Source organism: Trichomycterus rosablanca, chromosome 3 (assembly GCF_030014385.1).
Source record: "Trichomycterus rosablanca isolate fTriRos1 chromosome 3, fTriRos1.hap1, whole genome shotgun sequence".
Taxonomy (NCBI): domain Eukaryota; kingdom Metazoa; phylum Chordata; class Actinopteri; order Siluriformes; family Trichomycteridae; genus Trichomycterus; species Trichomycterus rosablanca.
In genome coordinates, this window is record NC_085990.1 from 36,744,074 (window position 1) to 36,765,863 (window position 21,790).

At 38.9% G+C, this 21,790-nt stretch overlaps 1 protein-coding gene across 2 annotated transcripts in view; it reads right to left on the reverse strand.

Annotated features, from left to right (window-relative positions):
• xylb (xylulokinase homolog (H. influenzae)) overlaps window positions 1-21,790 on the reverse strand; it is a 56,574-nt gene that overhangs the window by 5,678 nt on the left and 29,106 nt on the right. Inside the window, exons 16-19 of one of the 2 annotated variants that reach the window (XR_010011227.1) lie at window positions 16,573-16,631; window positions 16,286-16,353; window positions 13,861-13,948; window positions 7,808-7,902 (exon numbers count right to left, since the gene is read on the reverse strand). Coding sequence is in view for 1 of the 2 variants with exons in the window: in XM_062991232.1 (XP_062847302.1) it covers window positions 7,808-7,902; window positions 13,861-13,948; window positions 16,573-16,631 (242 nt within the window). In the remaining variant the exon portion in view is untranslated. The remainder of the gene's footprint in view (window positions 1-7,807; window positions 7,903-13,860; window positions 13,949-16,285; window positions 16,354-16,572; window positions 16,632-21,790) is intronic. The other variant, XM_062991232.1, reaches the window with a different exon arrangement.

The window sequence follows — 21,790 nt, forward strand, 5'->3', positions numbered from 1 at the left end:
CAAAAAAGAATGTTTTTATATGCAAAGAAATGTTTAGAAGGAAATCGGTATGAAAAAAAGCTTTCAGACACTTAAGAAGTGTCTAAACAACATTAGCAGGCATGGTGATGGTAAAGAAGCTTTTAATAGTAATAAGTATATATGTATTATATACAGCAAGTTCATGGAGTTCAAGTAACTTTCTCATTCAGCCATATCAACTTTTACAGTACGCTTAAACTTAAACATAAAGCATGTCTTCTGAAGATTTTGGAGGCTTATCAAATAAGTCCTTGTAACTTTAAAAAATTAAAGGCCGCTCAGGTGGCGCAGCGGTAAAATACGCTAGAACTCCAAGGTTTGGAATTTCGAATACATTGTATTGAATCTCAGCTCTGCCATCCGGCTGGGCTGGGAGGCCACATGAACAACATTTGGCTGCTGTTCATTCAGGAAGGGAGCCGGAAGAGGACCTCATAACTAATGCAAATACGAATAATAATATAGGAATAATGCTAAGTGTGGCTCTCCGTGCACAAGGCTGATCGCATATGAACTCGCCTCGTGCAGGTGAAAAGATGCAGTCGGATACTGCACACGTGTCAGTTTTCGGGGGCGGAGATCCCTGATTGCAGTCGAGGTGGGTATATTGCTGCTCACGCCTCCGCCAACCCGTGCAGAGCCCTTAGTGGAACCCTTTTTCACCTATGCATTCTGCACAGGCGCCTCTCTATCTGCCAATCAGGGTCCTTACGCAGCGTTTGAAAACCCCACCCACATAGTCCGGTCATCCCACCCTAGCAGAGACGTATGTGCTGCAGGCACTGCCAATTATGCCTGCTAGATGGCGCCCAGCCGACCGGTGGCAACACCGAGTTTCAAACCAAGGAGTTCAGAATTTCGGCGCTGGTGGGCTAGCGGAAAATCCCGCTGCGCCACCTGGGCACCCCAAACAAAATATGTTTATTTTCGTACCTTTCTAGCTTTGGGTGTGCAGATTATTTTAAAATTATCTTTGTAAAATGGCTGTTCACCTAACTTGTTTGTGTTTGGACTAAAGAAAATGTAATACATTATAAGGCCAGAAGTGGATATGTGGATATTTGATGTGGAAAAGTTCAGTGCCTGCACAAAAGCCTTGGCCCCAATCGATTACCATTTATTGGAACACTGATTGTGTGCCAGGCCTTCTACTTTACTCCACTCTTAATGCTTGACCTCACACATGTTTATTTTTTAACTGACTGGCTACAAATTCCCACAGGCATGCTCCAAACACCAATATAAAGCCTTCCCAGAAGAGTAAAGGCTGTTACAGCTGAGAAGAGGAGGGGATTAACAAGCCAACCACTAAATAACAACTAAACTTTTTAAAAGTGCCCTTTAAAGTGGAATTAGTGCCAAATTGATATGCAAGCACTACTGTAATCCCTCGCTATATCGCGCTTTGACTTTTGCGGCTTCACTCTATCGCGGATTTTATTTGCAAGCATGTCTAAATATAAATCGCGGATTTTTCGCTGGTTCGCGGATATCTGCAGACAAGGGGTGTGTTTGAAAAGCTAGCTCTCTCTCTACATAGACGCATTTTACGTCATCCTGTGCGCGCTCCCGATTAGGAGGCTGTTCCAAATCCTAGATGCCTTAATATCCTCACTTCTTAACGTTTCAATGTTATTTTCACTCAAAAACGAGTGAGCATCCGACGCTGCCTTGGTGATCAAGACAATCCCAGAATTCATTGCGGGTCAGGTGCTCCTCTCTCGCAGAAAAATAAACATGGCTGACGGGGCGGAGAAACGAATGGAGTTATTTTCAAACGTAAATAAAATATTACAGATTTTTAACTTGTATAAACTTGTACCGAGTGTTTTTATTTGCAAGTTCGGGCTTGTCAGGAAATTTAACCGTTATCGGTACATGAAGGAAGATGTTATATTGACGTTAGCGTGCTGTGCTACCTCAGTTTATTGGTTTTAATGGCAAGATGCTAAACGCGAAATGCGAAACCCGATGGAATCGCTGTCTAAGTAGTGCGTTCGATTAACCTGCCTTATAAGTCACTGACTTATTAGAATCCTCTCTACTAAGGCAGCTGCCTATGTAGTCAGTAATACAGCAAGGCAGCTCCCTAGGTTTTCGAACACACCCCTTATACGTTAGCATGCTGTGCTACCTCAATCCATTGGTTTTAATGACAAGATGCTAAAGCCGATGGAATCGGGTTATAAAAATAACCATATAAACATGTTTTTACTTCGCGGATTTTCACCTTTCGCGGAGGGTTCTGGAACGCAACCCCCGCGATCAAGGAGGGATTACTGTACACTGGTAAAATATGAAATGTAATACACACGACATTGCTTTTCAGTAGTAACAAGCAAAATACATGCAAAATACAAGCAAAACCTCCATTAATTTTTTTTTTATCTCCTTGACCTTCTTGCACAAAGACTAGCATTTAAAAAAACAAAATGCTGAATTCATGTCACAATTGTATACAAAGAAGAAAAAAAGCATTGAACAGTTGTGTTTACAACCACAAGAACACCATATAAAAACAACATATGAAACCAGGGCACAGCTTTATTGCTTTTCACTGTGCGGTGCTAAAATGTGTCAAAATGAAAAGCAAAAGATCTATTTATTGCATAGATTTTTTTTGTTGCTCAACCCCTTAACAGAAAAACAATACATGTAGTTTCGTATTTAAAAGAATGAGAAGCTAAATTAATTTCAGAATAAAATACAAATCTGCTTGAAATGCAATCCACTCGCAGCTGTACTACATTTCTCTATAAGGTCTATCATTTTGGTCCACAGAACAAACCAGACGAATGTCTAAGAAGCAAAGAAGTGCACAGATATGAAGGATATTAAAGGGATTAAAAGTTTAGTTCAGTCCATACTAACAAAATTAAGAAATAAAAAAGAAACACCATGTACAGGCTTCCATTCTAAAATTGGTTGAATGACATCTGTTGGAATGGCTACTGTGACCCCAACCATCACCCTGAGTTAAAGCATTCAGCTTCTGTGCCTCAAAGTGATGTTCAAGGATCAACCATACCCAATCTGTTACACAAAAAAACAAGCATTATAAAGAAGTTTTAAGGAGTCCATAATGGGAAAAATCATATTTATAAGCCAACATAGTGGCAAAAGACCTTGTGGTTTGATAAATGTAAAACTAAATTTCAGACTGAATGCTATAAGTGGTATGTGTGGCCTCAATTTACAAAGGCACATGACCCAGGTAGCACCGTTTTTACTCCAACTTGCTGGTGTTAGCGTCATGCAATGAAAAAGACATTTTAGCAGCACTGGCTGTCAATCTGGCCCAGACAGATAAGAAAATAAATGGTACACACTACAGAGAGATATTCTAAAAATATTTCAAATAATGAACTGGTAAGAAGTGTCTTTTCTCAGCAAGATAGTGACTTAAACACACCATCACTGCAACACTGAAGTGGTTGGGGTCATTTAAATTAAATGAGAAAAAAATAGATGCACGGTCATAACCCCATTTGCTGTACACCTGTGCTTCCTAACCAACCGGGCAAAACTTCAAAAATATTGTAAAGAGGAATGGGAATTTATCCAAAAAGACTAACACCGTCCAAAAGTGAATTAAAATTGGAAAAACAAGCATATACACTGATCGGCCATAACATTAAACCCACCTCCTTGTTTCTACACTCACTGTCCATTTTATCAGCTCCACTTACCATATAGAAGCACTTTGTAGTTCTACAATTACTGACTGTAGTCCATCTGTTTCTCTACATACTTTTTTATCCTGCTTTCACTGTTCATCAATGGTCAGGACCCCCACAGGACCACCACAGAGCAGGTATTATTTAGGTGGTGGATCATTCTCAGCACTGCAGTGACACTGACATGGTGGTGGTGTGTTAGTGTGTGTTGTGTTGGTATGAGTGGATCAGACATAGCAGCCCTGCTGGAGTTTTTAAATACCATGTCCACTCACTGCCCACTTTATTAGACACTCCTACCTTGGTTCACCTTGTAGATGTAAAGTCAGAGACGGTCGCTCATCTATTGCTGCTGTTTGAGTTGGTCATCTTCTTCATCAGTGGTCACAGGACACTGCCCATGGGGCGCTGTTGGCTGGATATATTTGGTTGGTAGAGTATTCTCAGTCGAACAGTGCAGTGAGCAGCACTGCTGTCTGATCCACTCATACCAAAACAACACACACTAACACACCACCACCATGTCAGTATCACTGCAGTGCTGAGAATGATCCACCACCCAAATAATACCTGCTCTGTAGTGGTCCTGGGAGAGTCCTGACCAATGAAGAACAGCATGAAAAGGGGCTAACAAAACATGTAGAGAAAAACAGATGGACTACAGTCAGTAATTGTAGAACTACAAAATGCTTCTATATGGTAAGTGGAGTTAGTAAAATGGACAGTGTAGAAACAAGGAGGTGGTTTTAATGTATGAAATTGGGATCAGATACAATTCAAGTAACTAAGGGTTAAGGGAATTGATCTAGTTTGACAATGGCAGTCTGGTGGTGGTTGGGCTTAAAGCCTTAACCTTAAAAACAGTCCAATTTCTGGCTAAATCACTATTGCCCGGATGTCTAATTTTGAGTAACAAAAATTGAGGAACCTTACTGCCAAGTATTCCACATAACAACAGGCAAGTTTCTGAATCACATTTTGTCTGTCCCTTGGGAAAATCTAAGTTGCTGCACTTCCTTTGGGAGTTCCAATGGAGAAATAATCTATTACAGCATGGCAGTGTGCTGATATGCTTTTGTGGTGACAGCAATATTACTGTGTTTAGCACAAGCCAACACACTAAATTGTAAGTGCATCGATATGTCTTGAAAACAGACATAAACAGAAGACCAGCAAGGGGTCACTTTGTATGCCACAAATAGAAGAGCTGACCTTCAGTAATGAGGAAGACAAATCAGTTATGTAAAACCATAAACATGATTATATTTTTTACTGTGAGCTGTCAGCTCAACCTTATGCATAATAATAAGTTTTGTACTCTACCTCTTTCACCATTTTCTGAATAAATCAAAGAAATATTTATTTTTTCTTTAATTGGAACAATCCCTCTCACATTTTTCACGACGGTTTCATGCATGCAGATGGACTTTGTGAATGATGCAATAAAGCCAAGGCCTTTAATCAAGTTAATAATTTTAGTAAATAGCAAGAATCCAAATATATTTACACAGCTTACACTAATTGAACATGTTGCCCTGTCAGTTCACACTATTTGCTAAAATTCAACATCTATTTCAAGAATCAGTGGCTTTGAATTCACAGGGACACAGCCCATTTCTTTGTAAAGTCTATCAGTATAGTAAAGACTAAAGACTGTCCACAAAAAACCCAGAAGAATGTCTAAGAAGGAAATAAGTGCACAGATCTGAATGATTTAAAAATTAAATATGGGGAATTTACATTTCAGTTTTTAACATTTAAATGTTTATTAAATTTCAGTTTTAGTTCGGATATGTGTGAATCTGATGCATATAAAGCAATCAGTTTCTTCCTTTCATCTGGTAGTTGTTTATTCCAAAAGAGGGTCTTTAACATTGTACCGTCTCACTATGTACTTTGCTATTTTCTTCCATTCACGCCAGGGATTTAACCAGAAAAATCTGCAGTTCAAGTAGCAAAGAGGTGATTTCCCATTCAGCCTTCCAGCACCTAGACACTGCCAGTTGTGCCTTCCAGCTAGGTTTAAGTCACTACAGTACCTCCCCCTTGGTGAAGAGCCAGTACATTGGACTGCTGCGCTACCCAAGTGCCCAGCGTGTGACAGTTATTTATTTTAAATATTTATGTTCCTTTAAGAACAATTAATGTAAAGTCCATTTAATTTAAAAATCTGCTACAAGGACATTTAACATAGACAGTGCATATGCCATGCTGCCTTATAGCAGTGCTTTTATCTCTTTTGCTTTGCTTTAAGGTTAATGTTATAAGCAGGAAATTAATCTGTACCAGATATGAAACCAATTACATGTGCTTTTCAGAGCTTCTGCTAATGAGCCATGCTATGCAATTAAAGCCACAGTTATGGCAATTTTAAAATTGGACAAAATTAAGTCTGTCGTTCTCCACAAAGCTACTCATAACGTTATTCAGGGTTGTACTTAATCATAACATTTTTAATGTTTGTCCTACTCCGCTTTCCATTTTTCTTCTTCGCTATGAACGCCTTTGCAGCTTCAGTTGAATTATGGGATAGAACATCGGACCATTAGTGTGCATCGTTTGTTTTGTTTGTTTGTTTATTAGGATTTTAATGTCATGTTTTACACTTTGGTTACATTCATGACAGGAACAGTAGTTACTCATTACACAAGGTTTATCAGTTCACAAGGTTATATCAAACACAGTCATGGACAATTTTGTATCTCCATTTTCACCTCACTTGCATGTCTTTGGACTGTGGGAGGAAACCGGAGCACCCGGAGTAAACACATGCAGACATGGGGAGAACATGCAAACTCCACACAGGAAGGACCAGGACCACCCCACCTGGGGATAAAACACAGGACCTTCTTGCTGTGAGGCAACAGTGCTACCCACTTAGCCACCGTACCGCCATGCATCGTTTGCATACTCAAAAATGGCTGCCCAGGCAGTAGGTCATCTGGATAATTTTCGTGTACTGTTTAATGTATACTACGTATTCGGACATACAAACCGCTCTCACATACTGCTTTCACGTACTGATCAGTATGAAAGTATGTGATTTTGGACACAGCCTATGTCTGGGGTAAAGAATGCAAGTTAAAAGCGAAACTTCATTAAAACTGCGAAGCATGAAGAACCAAGCATCAGAGTTCAGGGCTGATTTCCTGGACGCTCGCAAAAAATCAACAAAATCATTTATATCAGCAGCCACTGTTACCTAAAGCTTAATTGAAGTTGGATAACACAATAGGAGAAGAGCTTTTTGACTATGAGCTTCATAGTAAATCAACAGACAGGTTTAAAAAGGAAAAATGTATTTGAAATAGCTCAGAATCCCCAACTGAGCTGCTGCAGCATGACATGCAACGTGCTGTTATTGCGAGAAATCCCAAAACAGTTTAAATATTCCCTACTGTTTTGCAGTTTGATCAGCAGTGAGGTTGTAGCAGCCACTACTGTATATATTAAAAAGAGATGGATGAGGACAGTACCACAAGCTTTGTTATAAGAGTAGAAAAAGACTTTAGAAGACTACAAACTTTATAGACATCCACAGTCAGTAATGACTGTGTGCAAGATGTATGATACTGGGTGCTGCATTGCCAACATATGGTAGTGGACACAATTAGAGGAATAATAAATGAGCCATTAAAAAGATTAAAACAGTACCAAATCTTTGATGGTTTTAGTCATTTTAAAATATTGCATGATATTTTTCATGTATTCAGATAGATAGATCGATAGACAGGTTATTAATCCCAAAAGTAATTAAGGATTCAATGTTTATAATGTCTCAATGTAAAACATTCACAAAGGCAGCATTTATGTTGTTTTTTATGTTGTTTATGTTATTCGAGTCATTGTCAGAATGTCATATTAACACTGTATCAACATTTTGCATTTCAGTAAAATCTTTTTGTATAAAAATATGTGGTACATTAAACTATATGAGTATTTGCATAAAACCACAAACACTATTATACAGAGTACAGCCAGCTGACCTTTTAAACTGAAACTTTACAACTCATCTTGTCCATCTAATCAATAGGTGAATTGAATTTTCTCTTGATCTAAAGCTGGCAATTAAACCGGCCCATGAGGTGCTACTGGAGAGATTGGAATACCTTTTCAGCTCCTGTAGTTGGTCTTGCTGCAAGCTGTGCTCTTGGGGCTTCACTCACTACTTCTGCAAATGACTTGCCTGTTTCTGCAACAAGTCCTGGAAATAAAGTCAGTCAGTGAAGCATTAAAAAACCAGAATGACTTCACATGTCTTTAAAAAAAGTCAGACATTCACATTCCACCAGTTTCTTGTGTATGCCAGGTGAACTTTGGGATTAGCCACCGTTCCTGATTACTGGTTGTAACAAATGAAATAAAAAATGCAGTGAAAAGTAAGGGCACAGAGTAAACTGGAAACGTAGACTATAACTTATATGAAACAAAAACCAGACTGGTCCTCAACATTATTTTCAGTCAGGATTCACTTGAGTGTCTTTACAATTCAAACACCCATCCATTAACTGTTAATGCATCAAGTACTTGGTAGACTTTTGTTGAACATCATATCACCTTGATTGAATTCTGAACGACTGAATGAAATATAGGGCAAAGTTTGATGAATGAGATTGATCAGGTGAAGGCATGAGTTAATGCAGCCATGCTGAACCAGGATTTATTTCCTTTAGGAAGAAGCAGCATTAAAGCAGCACAGTCAGCAGTAAAGGAATTGGTTTATATGTAGATGCAATATATAACAGCAGTACAGCAATTATTCCAAACCAGCAAACTAAATGGTATCTAAAACCAGAATGGTAATATCACAGCTTTGTAAAACACAGAACAAAGAAAAATGGTTCAGGTCATTTGGTTTAAATCAATCTTCATATACCCTATACGTTATTCTATTTTGATTGTGTATATTTGAAAAAAAAAAAAAAAAACCACATTAAACAGAGCAGCTACTACTATCCAAAGTTATGCTTTGGGTTTGGTTCCCAGGTGGAGCGGTCCGGGTCCTTTCTGTGTGGAGTGTGCATGTTCTCTCAGTGTCCGTGTGGGTTTTCTCCGGGAGCTCTGGTTTCCTCCCACAGTGCAAAGACATGCAAGTGAGGTGAATTGGAGATACAAAATTGTCCATGACTGTGTTTGACATTAAAAACTTGAACTGATGAATCTGTCCCGTCATGAATGTAACCAAAGTTGTGTACATGACGTTAAATTTCTAATAAATAGGTGATATTGGTGCCTTTGGCCTAAACAAGAAAAACACTGCATGCCTAATTAAAGAATGACAAATTACTTAGTGGAACATCACAGAGTACAATAATTAAACAATATACCTAGTTTAAGTTTGGATGCCTGCCGTGTCTGCACTCCAAATGTCCAGAACTCGCTATTGACTTTATCACAGACTGGACTGAAAAATAAAGAACTCAAATTCCTTTTTTTTCTATTCACTAGTTTTTCACAACTTTTTGTTCAAATTAAGTTTGTGTATGTATGTCCTCCAGGCTACCCAAGGAGGATGAGTGCCTGCTGATTCTGGTTCCTCTCAAGGTCTCTTCCTATAATTTTAAGGAAGTTTTCTCCTTGCCGCTGTTGCCCTCAGCTTGCTCAACAGGGTTTTTTGGTTTGCGGTCCAAAATTTTATTGGCATTTGAGTCTGTATCATCACACTTCTTTTACATATGAATTAAAGCCATTATACATATTCTTATTTAACTTTTCCTGGTAGGGCTCTTAAGAGAAGCTCAGCAAATGTGAGACAAACATGGTGTTTATATTGCACAATATAATTTGGATTACCAGTTGTGTTAAGGTACTATATATCATAAATCAATATTTCTTTCTATTTATTTATGCATTTTCCCTTTTTTTCTCTCAATTTTGTGTAGTGAATTGGTCTTCCACTGCTAGAGATCCTGATTGAATTCGAGGAGGGTATATTTGCCTGCTCCACGCCCCTTCCAATGCATGTGGCTTCGTACATGAGGCTCATCCACTTCTGCACAGGCACCTCGTTTGAAGACCCCACCCACTGAGTCCGGTCCTGGGTTTGATCCTTTAGTCACTGTCTGTATTGCCTCTAGTCACTGATCTACTGGTGTTTGAGGTACACTTAAGAGTTAAGGTTTTCTCAATATTGTAACCAGATGGTAACATCCCCAAGTATGGTTTGTAACTGACACTTGAGATTGGCAGTTAAAAATATCCAAGCTACATTTTAAGCTTGATGTGTTTATTTAAAGAAAATCCTTTCTAAGTGGTATTTTGAACCACTTTCAAATGGCATTTGAAAATAACATGAAAACATTTTATAAGTCATATTTTGCCACCAGCCAATCAGTGTGTTTGTTGGTGTGTTACATACCAATTGCAACATGCAGATAATTGTCCAACCAAAACTGCCAAAACTGAAGATGTCTGTGGCAAGAGACAATGCACTACTGAACAGAAATAGGTGCTAATGTTAACCCTTGTCTCCAGTTTGTGTAATACATCCATGATGTAAATATGGTTTAGAAAGCTGCATTGCTTAAAAAAAGACACTAGAGTTAATGGTTATTACCCAAAAACATGCACTGTTATATTCTGTATTAAGCATACAAAGTGAGTTCAATACTCTCCGAGCTTACATTTGCAAAAAAATTGACTGCTTTGATATACATAGAAGCACTATGACCACACAAGTCACAACAGGGGAAGTAGAAACAATAAAGGGACCACTCAAATAAAAGCACAGTCACTGCTCTCAATATCCTCTCTCTCTCTGCTGGGCCATTAAGTTCAGCATGACAGCAATACTGATACTAATGCAATCAAGCCAAAGTGAAATTTCAGTGGCATATTATGATGAACCTGTACTACCCAACTCTATCCCACATTAAAGATGGCCACAGCGGAATATAATAGATACCTGCACCTGATGACACTGAGTGCACATTATAATAAAAGTGAGCTTGCGCCAACCTTTTTAGCCATCATTTACCACTGCTCATGTAGGCCACTTGCTGATGGTCAATTCAAACCTAGTGTCTGCTTTGGCTTTTAATTACCAACTTTAACATGTCTGCATCAGCCTTAGTTTACACCCACAAGACTATGATTACATGTGAAATTAAGTGCAAGAAGACTGCAAAAATGGCCATGTTGATGTGACATTGTGACATCTATTTAATGGTTGGTGCTGGTGAGACTGTATGTGATATTAATAGTGCCTTAGTGCTTCATAAGGTTTTTTTTCCCATAAATATAAAAAGTCATTGTTTAAAGTGCACTAGAACAGTTCAAAACTAAAAATATAAAATCTGTATGGAGTGAGGGGGTGTTGGTTACCATGCCGCTCCACTACGCAGTTTTTCAACTTTAAGCGCAGCTTCAAGACTTAAAAAACAAGCGGTACAGTTTAATCTGACACATGTAAAGCTGACAGTTACAGCTGTACATCGACCAGTAGCGGACACTTAGGGCGCATTCACATGAGAAGCGGCAAAAGCGCTTTTGCGCCGGCTGTGCCATTGTTTCCTGTGGAGTGTGGCGGCTCACTTATGCCATGTTGGGCTCGTTTTTTGTGCTTGCTGTGGTGCTCAAAGTTCACCTGATTAAACTTTGACCCAGTTTGCCTCTGACCTTTTCAAAGCTCTTCCAATGAGATGAACTGTTTGATATGACGCAATAAAAGCAACTCAGGTCGTATGAACAGCGCTTATTGTATTAAAACAACAAGCAAGGTATTTTAGTACTAAAGAGCATTTATGATCAGTAATAATTAAGAGAAGTTTAGTGTTCCTGTGTCAATTTTTTGAATACATTAAACTATGTTAAGCTTTTTTTAACAATAAGCATTTAAAACTCTCTCGTAAAAGCTGATTCTCAGAATTTCTCAGCACCCTAAGCTATAACACAAATTTAGAATTGAAACAGTGAGAAAATTACAGCTAAACACAGATGTATGTGGATGCTTAGAGTGGATTTGACAGTTATATCACACAAATGCATATTCGTGTTGTGGTGCATTTTGATGACGTTTTACCGCACCACTCAAGCCAAGCGCTGAGCAAAGTGGTGGTCCGCCTTTTATGTGAATGCGGCCTCACAGAGATTCTCAGATCCTCTGGTACCTCAACCAGACAGTGGCCATGAGGCAGTACCCCATTCAGCCTTCCCTACCTCAGACATGACAAACTGTGTTTGTTAACTGCCTGATCATTATTTAACAAAATTAAACATTTAAGGATTTTATTTTTAATTAAAAAAAGTTTGATGTTTGATGTCAGATGCATTTGTTTTTGCTTGCTTCAAACGACTTTCTTTTCATGTTCCATGATTTCATTTAACACCTGAACAAACAATACAAGCAACACTTTGCTGCAAGGCACATTTTCCACATTTTTAAATAATGAAAATCAAACCACAGACATGAATTTTATAGAATTAAATTGCAGCCTGGGCTGATGTCTGTATCAGCAACTGTATGTATTATTTTAGGATGTCTTTGTTTAATCTAACTATATCAAGGACCAATGCAGTATGATTAACATACATACAGTCAAGCAGAATTACTCCAACATATATACATGCACACACATACACACACACAGCACAACCCACACAGACCATTACAACAGAACAGAGGTCAGAAGTGCAGATGCATCAGCGGTCTCTACGGAAATGGCATGGCATTTTCGCCTGCCAAACAACCCAGCCTGTTTAAGTCTCTCATAATTAACCAAAGCTGCAAGTGAATTCATAAACCAATAGTACAAATGCAACAGTGAAAGCTGCCTCCTGAGCAAGTGTATTTTAATAAAGATAGAGTGCTCAGGGCTATGCATTATTATCACATGCATATGCAAAAGGCCAAACATTGTTTGAAATAAAACATGAATGAATAGTAAAATAACAATTATAATTTAACTTAACAATTAAAAGCCTTTTGTTCCACTATAGCAATTAAGCAACATGTATGATGGTGCACATAAGTGGGCTCTCAAAATGACTTGCATAGATTCTGTGCTTTCACCTTAAATTAACACAGACAAATGAGTTGGTTTTAAATGCAGTCAAGACTTTAAACATGTTTAGGCATTCATTATGAACAAATGCCTGTTTCTATAGGACCAAGTCATTTCACAAAGCTGTATAACATGCACCACAAATACTAAAACTAGTAAAGACAGACAAAAACTAAAGAGAAAAATGAAATGTAAAATATTCATGATGAACTACTGCTACTATTGTGTTCATGTGTTGAAGTTTCACTGGTCAGTACTTTGTTTCTGGGCAGCACTGTGGCTTGGTGATCAGCTCTGTCGCCCCCTGGGTTCGACTCCCAGGTGAAGCGGTCCGGTCCTATCTGTGTGGAGTTTGCATGTTCTGCATGGGTAATCCAAGAGCTTCGGTTTCCTCCCACATTCCAAAAACATGTAAGTTAAGTGAACTGGAGATACTGTTTGGTGTTTGACATTTAACTTGAACTGAGAAATCGTGTATAACCAAAACTACCTGACAAAAACAAGTGTAAAATCCTAATAAACAAACAAACATTACTTTGTTGGTTTAAAATCTGGCCAAAAAATCAAGCAGATTTGAAATAGATATTTCAGAAAAAAAATCAGCATGTTGACACAGCAGGCAGAGTGGGTGAAACACAGGAGTCATTGGGTCTTGGGTTCCCACCTAAACACTGGTTACTGTAAGGAGCCTGGCATGTTGTCCATATGTCTGTATGGATTTATTCTGGGTGCTTAGGTTTCCAATCATCTCTCAAAAATGCAGAATGTGTACTGGCTAATAAACTGGGTGACACCGAGTAAGGAAATTGATGAGTGGGTGGTGTATTTATCCCATGTGTTCAGTGCAGCCTGGTGGTGGTTCTGATTTAAATAAAATGGTTGCAGAAAATAAATATTTAAATAAATATTAGAAAGAATTGGGGAGGGACTGGATTTCAGCTAAACGGATCAAAAAGCTTTGTAGAAGACACAAAGACTTAAAGAGTGGAGGCTTTTCAGATATTGAAGATCATGTTACATTTAGAAAATTAGATCAAAATGTTAAAATGGTATTTTGATTTAAATTTTAACAAACTACTAAAACCATTTGCTCACTTGTAATAGCAATAGAAGAACTGTGACAGTGGATGATAGTGGGTGATAATAGAAGATAATCCTACCATGCATAGCTCTGTAGGCACTGCCAAGACATGCAGAGTTGGCCACATCAATTGTGTACACTGGAGCATTAAACACGTCAGACAGAACCTGTTAAGAGTTAAGAGAGTGCATTTTAATCACATTCCTCATTCTACATTCAGTTGCCAAATAAGCTGGTAACCCTAACTTGTTCTAATACTTACTGATATTTTTTATCAAGTACAGTTGGCCACAAGGCATATTTTGTTGATCTTTAAGTTGAAAAGAAGTAAACACAACCAAAGTCATTCAGTAACACTGGCCACAGAGTAAAAATATACCTTGAATAGGGTGCCATTTTTTGTTTGTTGGTTTTACAGTTTATGACGGCAGTATCAGATTGAACTGCATTTTTATGATGAAAAAGAAGGCATATAAACAATGTGACTGAACATTATATGCACATTACGAATTTTTGTTGGATGCTTGGGGAAACATAATTTATTGCATGTGTATACGCAATATGTTAGCTACGCTTCACAAGTCTTACGCTCTCCAATAAAAGCAACATAAACTGTAGACTTATAAATATGCATTAAGGTATAAAATCTTCAATCAAATCCATCATAGTAAATGATGCATGACTACATGAGCATGCTTTTATAAATTTTTCCTCTTTTCTCCCCACATTTAATGTATGGTAAGGCATGTCAAGACAGCGTAAAGTTATAGCAAAACAAGAATATCTGTTTTAATTCACACAGACCAAGACACACAGCTGTTTGTTTAGATGTAACATTGATCCAGAGTTCGGAAAAGGATATTTAGACTTCTGAATAAAAAAATGCATTATTCTTTACCATTCCCTTAATAAGCAGACAAATGCATGCAGTGGTGTAACTAGGAGCTCATGGGCCCCAGTGCAAAAAAAAAATTGGGCCCCCTCAACAAATTATTATAAGTTATTTTAATTTTACTTAGCGGAAATATTGTAATATAATAATAACGACCTGGCGAGCGCACCTAGTGGGAGTGCAGTGAGGTGAGTGGTTGAGTTCAAGTCATGGAGGCCCCCCCCCTGCCATGGGCCCCAGTGCACCTTCCCCCCTGTAGTTACACCCCTGGGTGCATGTGTGAAATACACCAAAAGAAGAGTGCAGGCTTGAATGATGGTTCGTGGGGTGGGGGAGAGGGGTTGCAGGTATGCTAAGTTGGAGAAAGCTTCACTGCAAATCATTTTTATTCTGACTGATCACTTAAACAATATAACTAAAAAAATAATGGCTTGATTGGAGTGTTATCTTTAAGCATGACAGTGCCTCTATTAACTGGGCATAAGGGTTCAATAAATGGTTTGATTAGTATGAAAATTGTTTGCAGCCAACAAATTTCACCCCAATAAAACAACATATACCCAACTTCAGAAGGCTGTATTAGACAATGTTCACCACCATAAGTAATAAAACTCCATTACTTTTACAAATGGGACAGCATAGAAGATGCAAATAAAAAAACAGAGTTTCTTGCATTTATTCCCATTCTTCCTGCAATCACTCTTAAGGTGTGCAAGAGTAGGGGGTTGTCGTTGTTGCGTTTTCGTTTCAAAATTCTTCACACATTTTCTATTGGAGACAGGTCAGGACTGCAGGCAGGCCAGTCCAGTACCCGTACCCTCTTCTTCTGCAGCCATGCCTTTGTAATGTGTGCAGTATGTGGTTTGTGCAGTATGTGGTTTCTTGTTGAAAAATGCATGGATGTCTCTGGAAAAGATGACGTCTTGAAGGCAGCATATGCTGCTCTAAAAAGTCAGTGTACTTTTCTGCATTAATGCTGCCATCACAGAAGTGTAAATTACCTTTGCCAAGGGCACTGAGACAACTTTATACCATGACCGACTCTGGCTTTTGGACTTGTTGCTGTATGGTCCTTTTCGTCGTAGGTCCGGAACACATGGCATCTATTTTTTTTGCCAAAATAGATCTGGAATATTGATTCCACTGACCACAATACACCTTTTTCTCTGTGTGATGGTCCATCCTAGATGCCTTCAAGCCCAGAAAACTCAACAGCTCTTTTGGACATGGTCAATGGTTAGTGCTTGATCAAGTTTTGCCAAAAGTAATTCCTTGCCCATGTGGTTATATCAGCAATTGCTGAGTGGTGGTTCTTGATGCAGTGCCACCTAAGGGATTGGAAATCACGGGTGTTCAGCTTAAACTTGCACCCTTGCCCTTTACACACTGAAAGTCCTCTAGAGTCCTAGAATTTTTTAATGATATCATGCAATGTAGAGGGAGAAATATGCAAATCCTTTCCAATCTTTTCTTGGGGAACATTGTTTTTAAATATGTCAACAATTTTCTCACACATTTGTTGACAAACTAGAGATTCTCTGTCTGTCTTTGCTCCTCAAAGACTCAACCTTTCTTGGATACTGCTTTTACACCAAATCATGATTACAATCACCTGTTGACATCATCTCTTCTTCTTTTTTTTGGGAATGTTTTGCATGACCGAAATGCAGAAATGGATATCTATAAACAAATGAAATTTTATCAAATGAAAGTTTATAGAAATAAATTAAATAAAAGTCAAAGTAAATTTTAGAAACATTGCAATATTTTTCATGCACAGTTTTCATGCTGTTCCAACTTTTTCTAAATTGGGGTTTTATAACGGTGGTGTTTCATCCCTCCAGAACAGTTCCATTAAAGTTTTCTTTGAATTTCACACATCAGCTCTTTGGTGCGTACCTGAAGTATGTCCTTGTTGGCTGAACCCCCTCCTGTTGCAAGCACTCTCGTTACTGAAACTAAACAAAAAAACAGACTTTGTTATGTTTAAACAAGAGCCTTGGAGATACTCTTACACATTTAAAACTCTGCTATTTTTCTCAAAAGCTGTTTTCTGAATTCTATATGTCTATGGAATTAAGTGGTCTGCATGTAGTGTCAGAAAAAATTAAATAAAAAAGAACAGGATAATTTAGAATAGCAGATGTACACAGGTCACAAATGAAAAGAGGCTTTAAAATAGCAAAATAAAATGTTTTAAACACATTAATACACAAATAAATATCATTCATATGTTTTAATTGTGGCGGCACGATGGCTCGGTGGGTAGCACTGTCGCCTCACAGCAAGAAGGTCCAGGGTTCAATCCCCAGGCGGGGCGGTCCGGGTCCTTTCTGTGCGGAGTTTGCATGTTCTCCCCATGTCTGCGTGGATTTCCTCCGTGAGCTCCGGTTTCCGCACCGGGTGGCGCACTGTCCAGTAAGTTATGTGGTCCTTGCACCCCACCCCCCCAACCCTAATTGGATAAGCGGTTAAGAAAGTGAATGAGTGAGTGTATCATTTTTTAAATTATCTCTTAATAACAATTTAGGATAACCATATACATTGCAATACTCCCTCAAGGCGCACAGTAACTCCCTGGACGGGGTGCCAGTCCATCGCAGGGCAGACACACATACACACACCCATTCACCTATAGGGTAACTCAGTGTCTCCAATTAACCTGACTGCATGTTTTTGGACTGTGGGAGGAAACTGGAGCTCCCGGAGGAAACCCACACAGACACGGGGAGAACTCCGCACAGAAAGGACCTGGATCGCCCCGCCTGGGGATCAAACCCAGGACCTTCTTGCTGTGAGGCGACAGTGCTACCCACCGAGCCACCGTGCCGCCCTACATTGCAATATTAAAAGACATATCCCTGGCTCTTTCACAAAGCATTTTTTATATTAAATGTTTGCACACACAAATCTAAGCATAACTGTAACACATATCTATCTGCTGGCATCACAGGAAATATTATGAGGTCCCTTTGGTGGTGCATTCTCATCATCCTGTACAGTCCTTTTCTGTCTGAACTATTAAAACCCCTCACACCACTGAGTGTAGCCTTGAAGTGCCAATAAGAATAAAATGGACCAGCACGATTGATTTTGTTGCTTTGTTTGCTTTTTCATTGACCGCCAATGATGGATGCACATCAAAGGTTGGGATGGAGAGGAAAACAAGTAATCATTAAAAAGAGGAAACCCTGCATCAATGTACAGAAATAGAACAACATGAAGGGAAAATATAGACAGATTTCTTTTTTCTCAGACAAGGTACAGTAGGATTGATTCAGGGCTTCAATGAATGTACTTATGGGGGAAGGGCTTCTAAATCTTCATGTAATGTCTATTTCTAGAAAAGAGTTTAATATGAATATTTAACAATATAACAAGAATGAAAATTCAAAGTTATAGGCTGCATTATTTAAATGATATTCTGCAATATCAGTGCAATAACCTCTCTATTACGAAGCTTTTAAACATGCTTTTTATTAGCATGCAAAATTGAAAGAAAAAAAGTGACATCTATCTTGACTCTTGAACTGTCAATAATTCCTTGGCTATTACTATTGACAGATAAAGCAGTAAAATAAATGTGTGGCTGCACCATGTTCTTTACCTTTGCATCCCTCATAAAAGAGGGAAATCAATACACCATTGCACATGAAAAATGGAGAGAAATGCTGATATTTACCATACTTTTTTTAAAGAGCAGTACATAATCTTATTTAAGAATTTGTATAGAATTTAATACTAAAATAGAAAACAGATTTGTAAGATCACCTTATAAATAAACATTAAGACTTAATATGTCACTAATACAAATACAAAACAGAAGCTGTAAGTTTATATGCATATACAAACTTACAATTGGTTAAATGTCCCTTAGTTCTGTCAATGTCAATCAACTGCTTTTGATAGCTATCAATAACTGTGACACAACTAGACTCTATATGGTATCATTGTTAGGGTTCAATTGTTATAGTTTTATTTGTCACAAACATGACTTTATAGTACACAGAGTCCCTAGAGGGTTGAGTTCTGAATCCAGAGTTAAGATTAGGGTAATTTGTATAATTACTTTTATTGTTAGCCCCCTGATACCCTGTTCTTCAATGGTCAGGACTTTCCCAGGACCACTACAGAGTAGGTATTATTTGGGTGGTGGATCATTCTCAGCACTGCAGTGACACTGACATGGTGGTGGTGTGTTAGTGTGTGCTGTGCTGGTATGCGTGGATATGACACAGCAGCGCTGCTGGAGTTTTTTAAACGCCTCACTGTCACTGCTGGACTGAGAATAGTCCACCAACCAAAAACATCCAGCCAACAGTGCCCCATGGGCAGCATCCTGTGATCACTGATGAAGGTCTTGAAGATGACCAACTTAAACAGCAACAATAGATGAGCGATCGTCTCTGACTTTACGTCTACAAGGTGGACCAACTAGGTAGGAGTGTCTAATAGAGTGGACGGTGAGTGGACACAGTATTTAAAAACTCCAGCAATGCTGCTGCGTCTTATCCACTCATACCAAAACAACACATACTAACACACCACCACCATGTCAGTGTCACTGCAGTGCTGAGAATGACCCACCACCTAAATAATACCTGCTTTGTAGTGGTCCTGACCATTGAAGAACAGGGTGTCAGGGGGCTAACAAAGCATGCAGAGAAACAGATTGTAGTAATTGTAGAACTACAAAGTGCTTCTATATGGTAAGTGAAGCTGATAAAATGGACAGTGAGTGTAGAAACAAGGAGGTGGTTTTAATGTTATGGCTGATCAGTGTATATCACCAGCATATGTCTTCACACCAGCTCTAGTCCCAAAGCTACTTAGATCAATCAGAATGACCTACTGTTAACCTTTGGAAAACACAATTGTAAGAGATTACAGTGGTAGGCTAAAAATGGATTTTGATCTGGTGTGAAGAAAAAATGTGTAAAGCTCTGGCACTAATTTCACATTATTTAAACCACCAAAACCAAATGGTTCAATCATCTAAGCCAGAAAAAAAGGGTTTACACATCTGCCATCAAATTTACAAATCAACTGACTGACTGACTGAGCTCAATTATAGAATAAGACCAGATGTGAGAAAGATCTGGACCATCTTAGACAACAGGGGACAAAAAGTTTAGCATAAGAACTATATCTCAGTAGCATTTTAGCTGTGTGCTGTGTTTTTGCTGGTGTGTGCTGTAATATGTGTATGTTTACTTACTCATCCTTAATAACCACTTCATCCTGACCTAGGTATTGGTGGGTGCAGCTTAATAGCAGACAATACACCCCTAATAATTGTATTGTAAAATATCACACACTTAGTTATTCACTAGAACAATTTGAAGCAGTCACTTAACCTTCTTCCATTTATACATGCATTTATTGTCTGTTTTACTACACTTTACCCTGGTCAGGGTCATGGTGGGTCGAATTAATTGAGCAAAAGACAGGTAACACCCTAAAAAGCTCGCCAGTCTATCAGAGGGTAGACACACACATTCACACAAACACACACTCACACTTGTGATTGCATGTTTTTGGACTTTTGGAAGGAAACCGGAGCATCAGGAGGAAACTCCCACAGACACATAGAGAGAACATTCAAATTCCACACTGAAAGAACCCTGGTCACCCAGCTGGGGAATCAAACCCAGGCCCTTCTTGCTGTGAGGTGACAGCACAACCCACTGTGCCAAAAATTATTCAGACCCCTTGACTTTTTGCACACTTGTTGCGATTTGAATTGACTGGACAGTTTGGAATCACAAACAACTGTGTTAATAAGAACCCACAGTTTACAGTGCATGATCAGAACAAAACCCAAGTTGGGAAGAACAGGGTACTGTGTGCTGATCTCTGCACACACAAAAAAACTGTGGGAAGGCATAGATTAAACCAAGGACATAAAACAAGATATTTTGAACTCTCTGAGAGTTAAGCTTTCAGTTGAACTGGGCATCTGGGCAAAAAGTGCCTTGGTCAGGGAGGTAAGAAAGAACACAGCAGTCAAATATAAAGAGCTTCAAACACCTGTGTGGAAAACAACACTGAAGTGGCTTTAGGGCAAGTCTGTGAATATCCTGAGGTGGACCAGCTATAGCCTATCAAATATTTATGTAAAGAAGGCAGTGCACAGAAACTCGCCATCCAGTCTGAACTTCCAAATCCAGATGTGCAAAGCTTGTAGAGACATAACCTAGAAGAAAACTAATTTAATTTATTAGTTTACCTAATTAAATAATTAAGCTGTGCAACAATTTTATTTAGGAAAACGCACACCAGTGAATCTCGGCTCTTCTACCGATCGGCTGGGCGCCCTCTAGCAGGCACAATTAGCTAGTTCCTGCAGCAGACAAAATTGGCCTCCAGTCTGCTGGGTGGAAAAGGATTAAGTGGTGGGATTATCAGTGCCGTGTAAGGATCTTGGTTGCCCAGGGTGCCTATACAGAAAGTGGAGGAGCGCAGAGATCGGGGAGTGGCTCTGCGTACATGAAGCCGACCTCACACGCAAATCCACCGAAGTACGGATGAATAAGATGGGATTGGTGGACTGCTCACACATTGGTGACAGTGTGTCAGGCGAATATACACCCTCCTTGGACATTATTGGGGTCCCCAGGAGCAAATTTGCGACACTATATTGGGAGAAAAAAGGGGGAAATATAAAGAAAAAAAGGTTTCTGTTTGTGATTTGTGTTACTTGGCACCTCAACACCTATGCTGTCAAAGAATCTCTTTGTGATGGCACTCTTTACTCCATTAACATCCAAATCTCAAATCTTTTTCATTAACTTAGTGAAGGCAAGTCTGGCTGCTGCACCTCTTAGCCAGAAACATTGGATAGAAGGCAGAAATACAACCTAAACAGGGCACCAATCCATGACAGGACATTACACACTCACTAATGTATCTACACAATCCTTCACCTACACCTAGGAGCAAGTGCTTAATCGCTAATTCATATTATGTATGTTTTAAAAATAGAATATTTATAAGGAGTGTACACACAAATGTAGCAGTAATAATACCCAGGTCTCCAAAAACCATGGTGCTACGTGGCACACACTCCACTCCAATTTCTAAATTGCTAAAACACAGCACATGCAAACAAATAAAA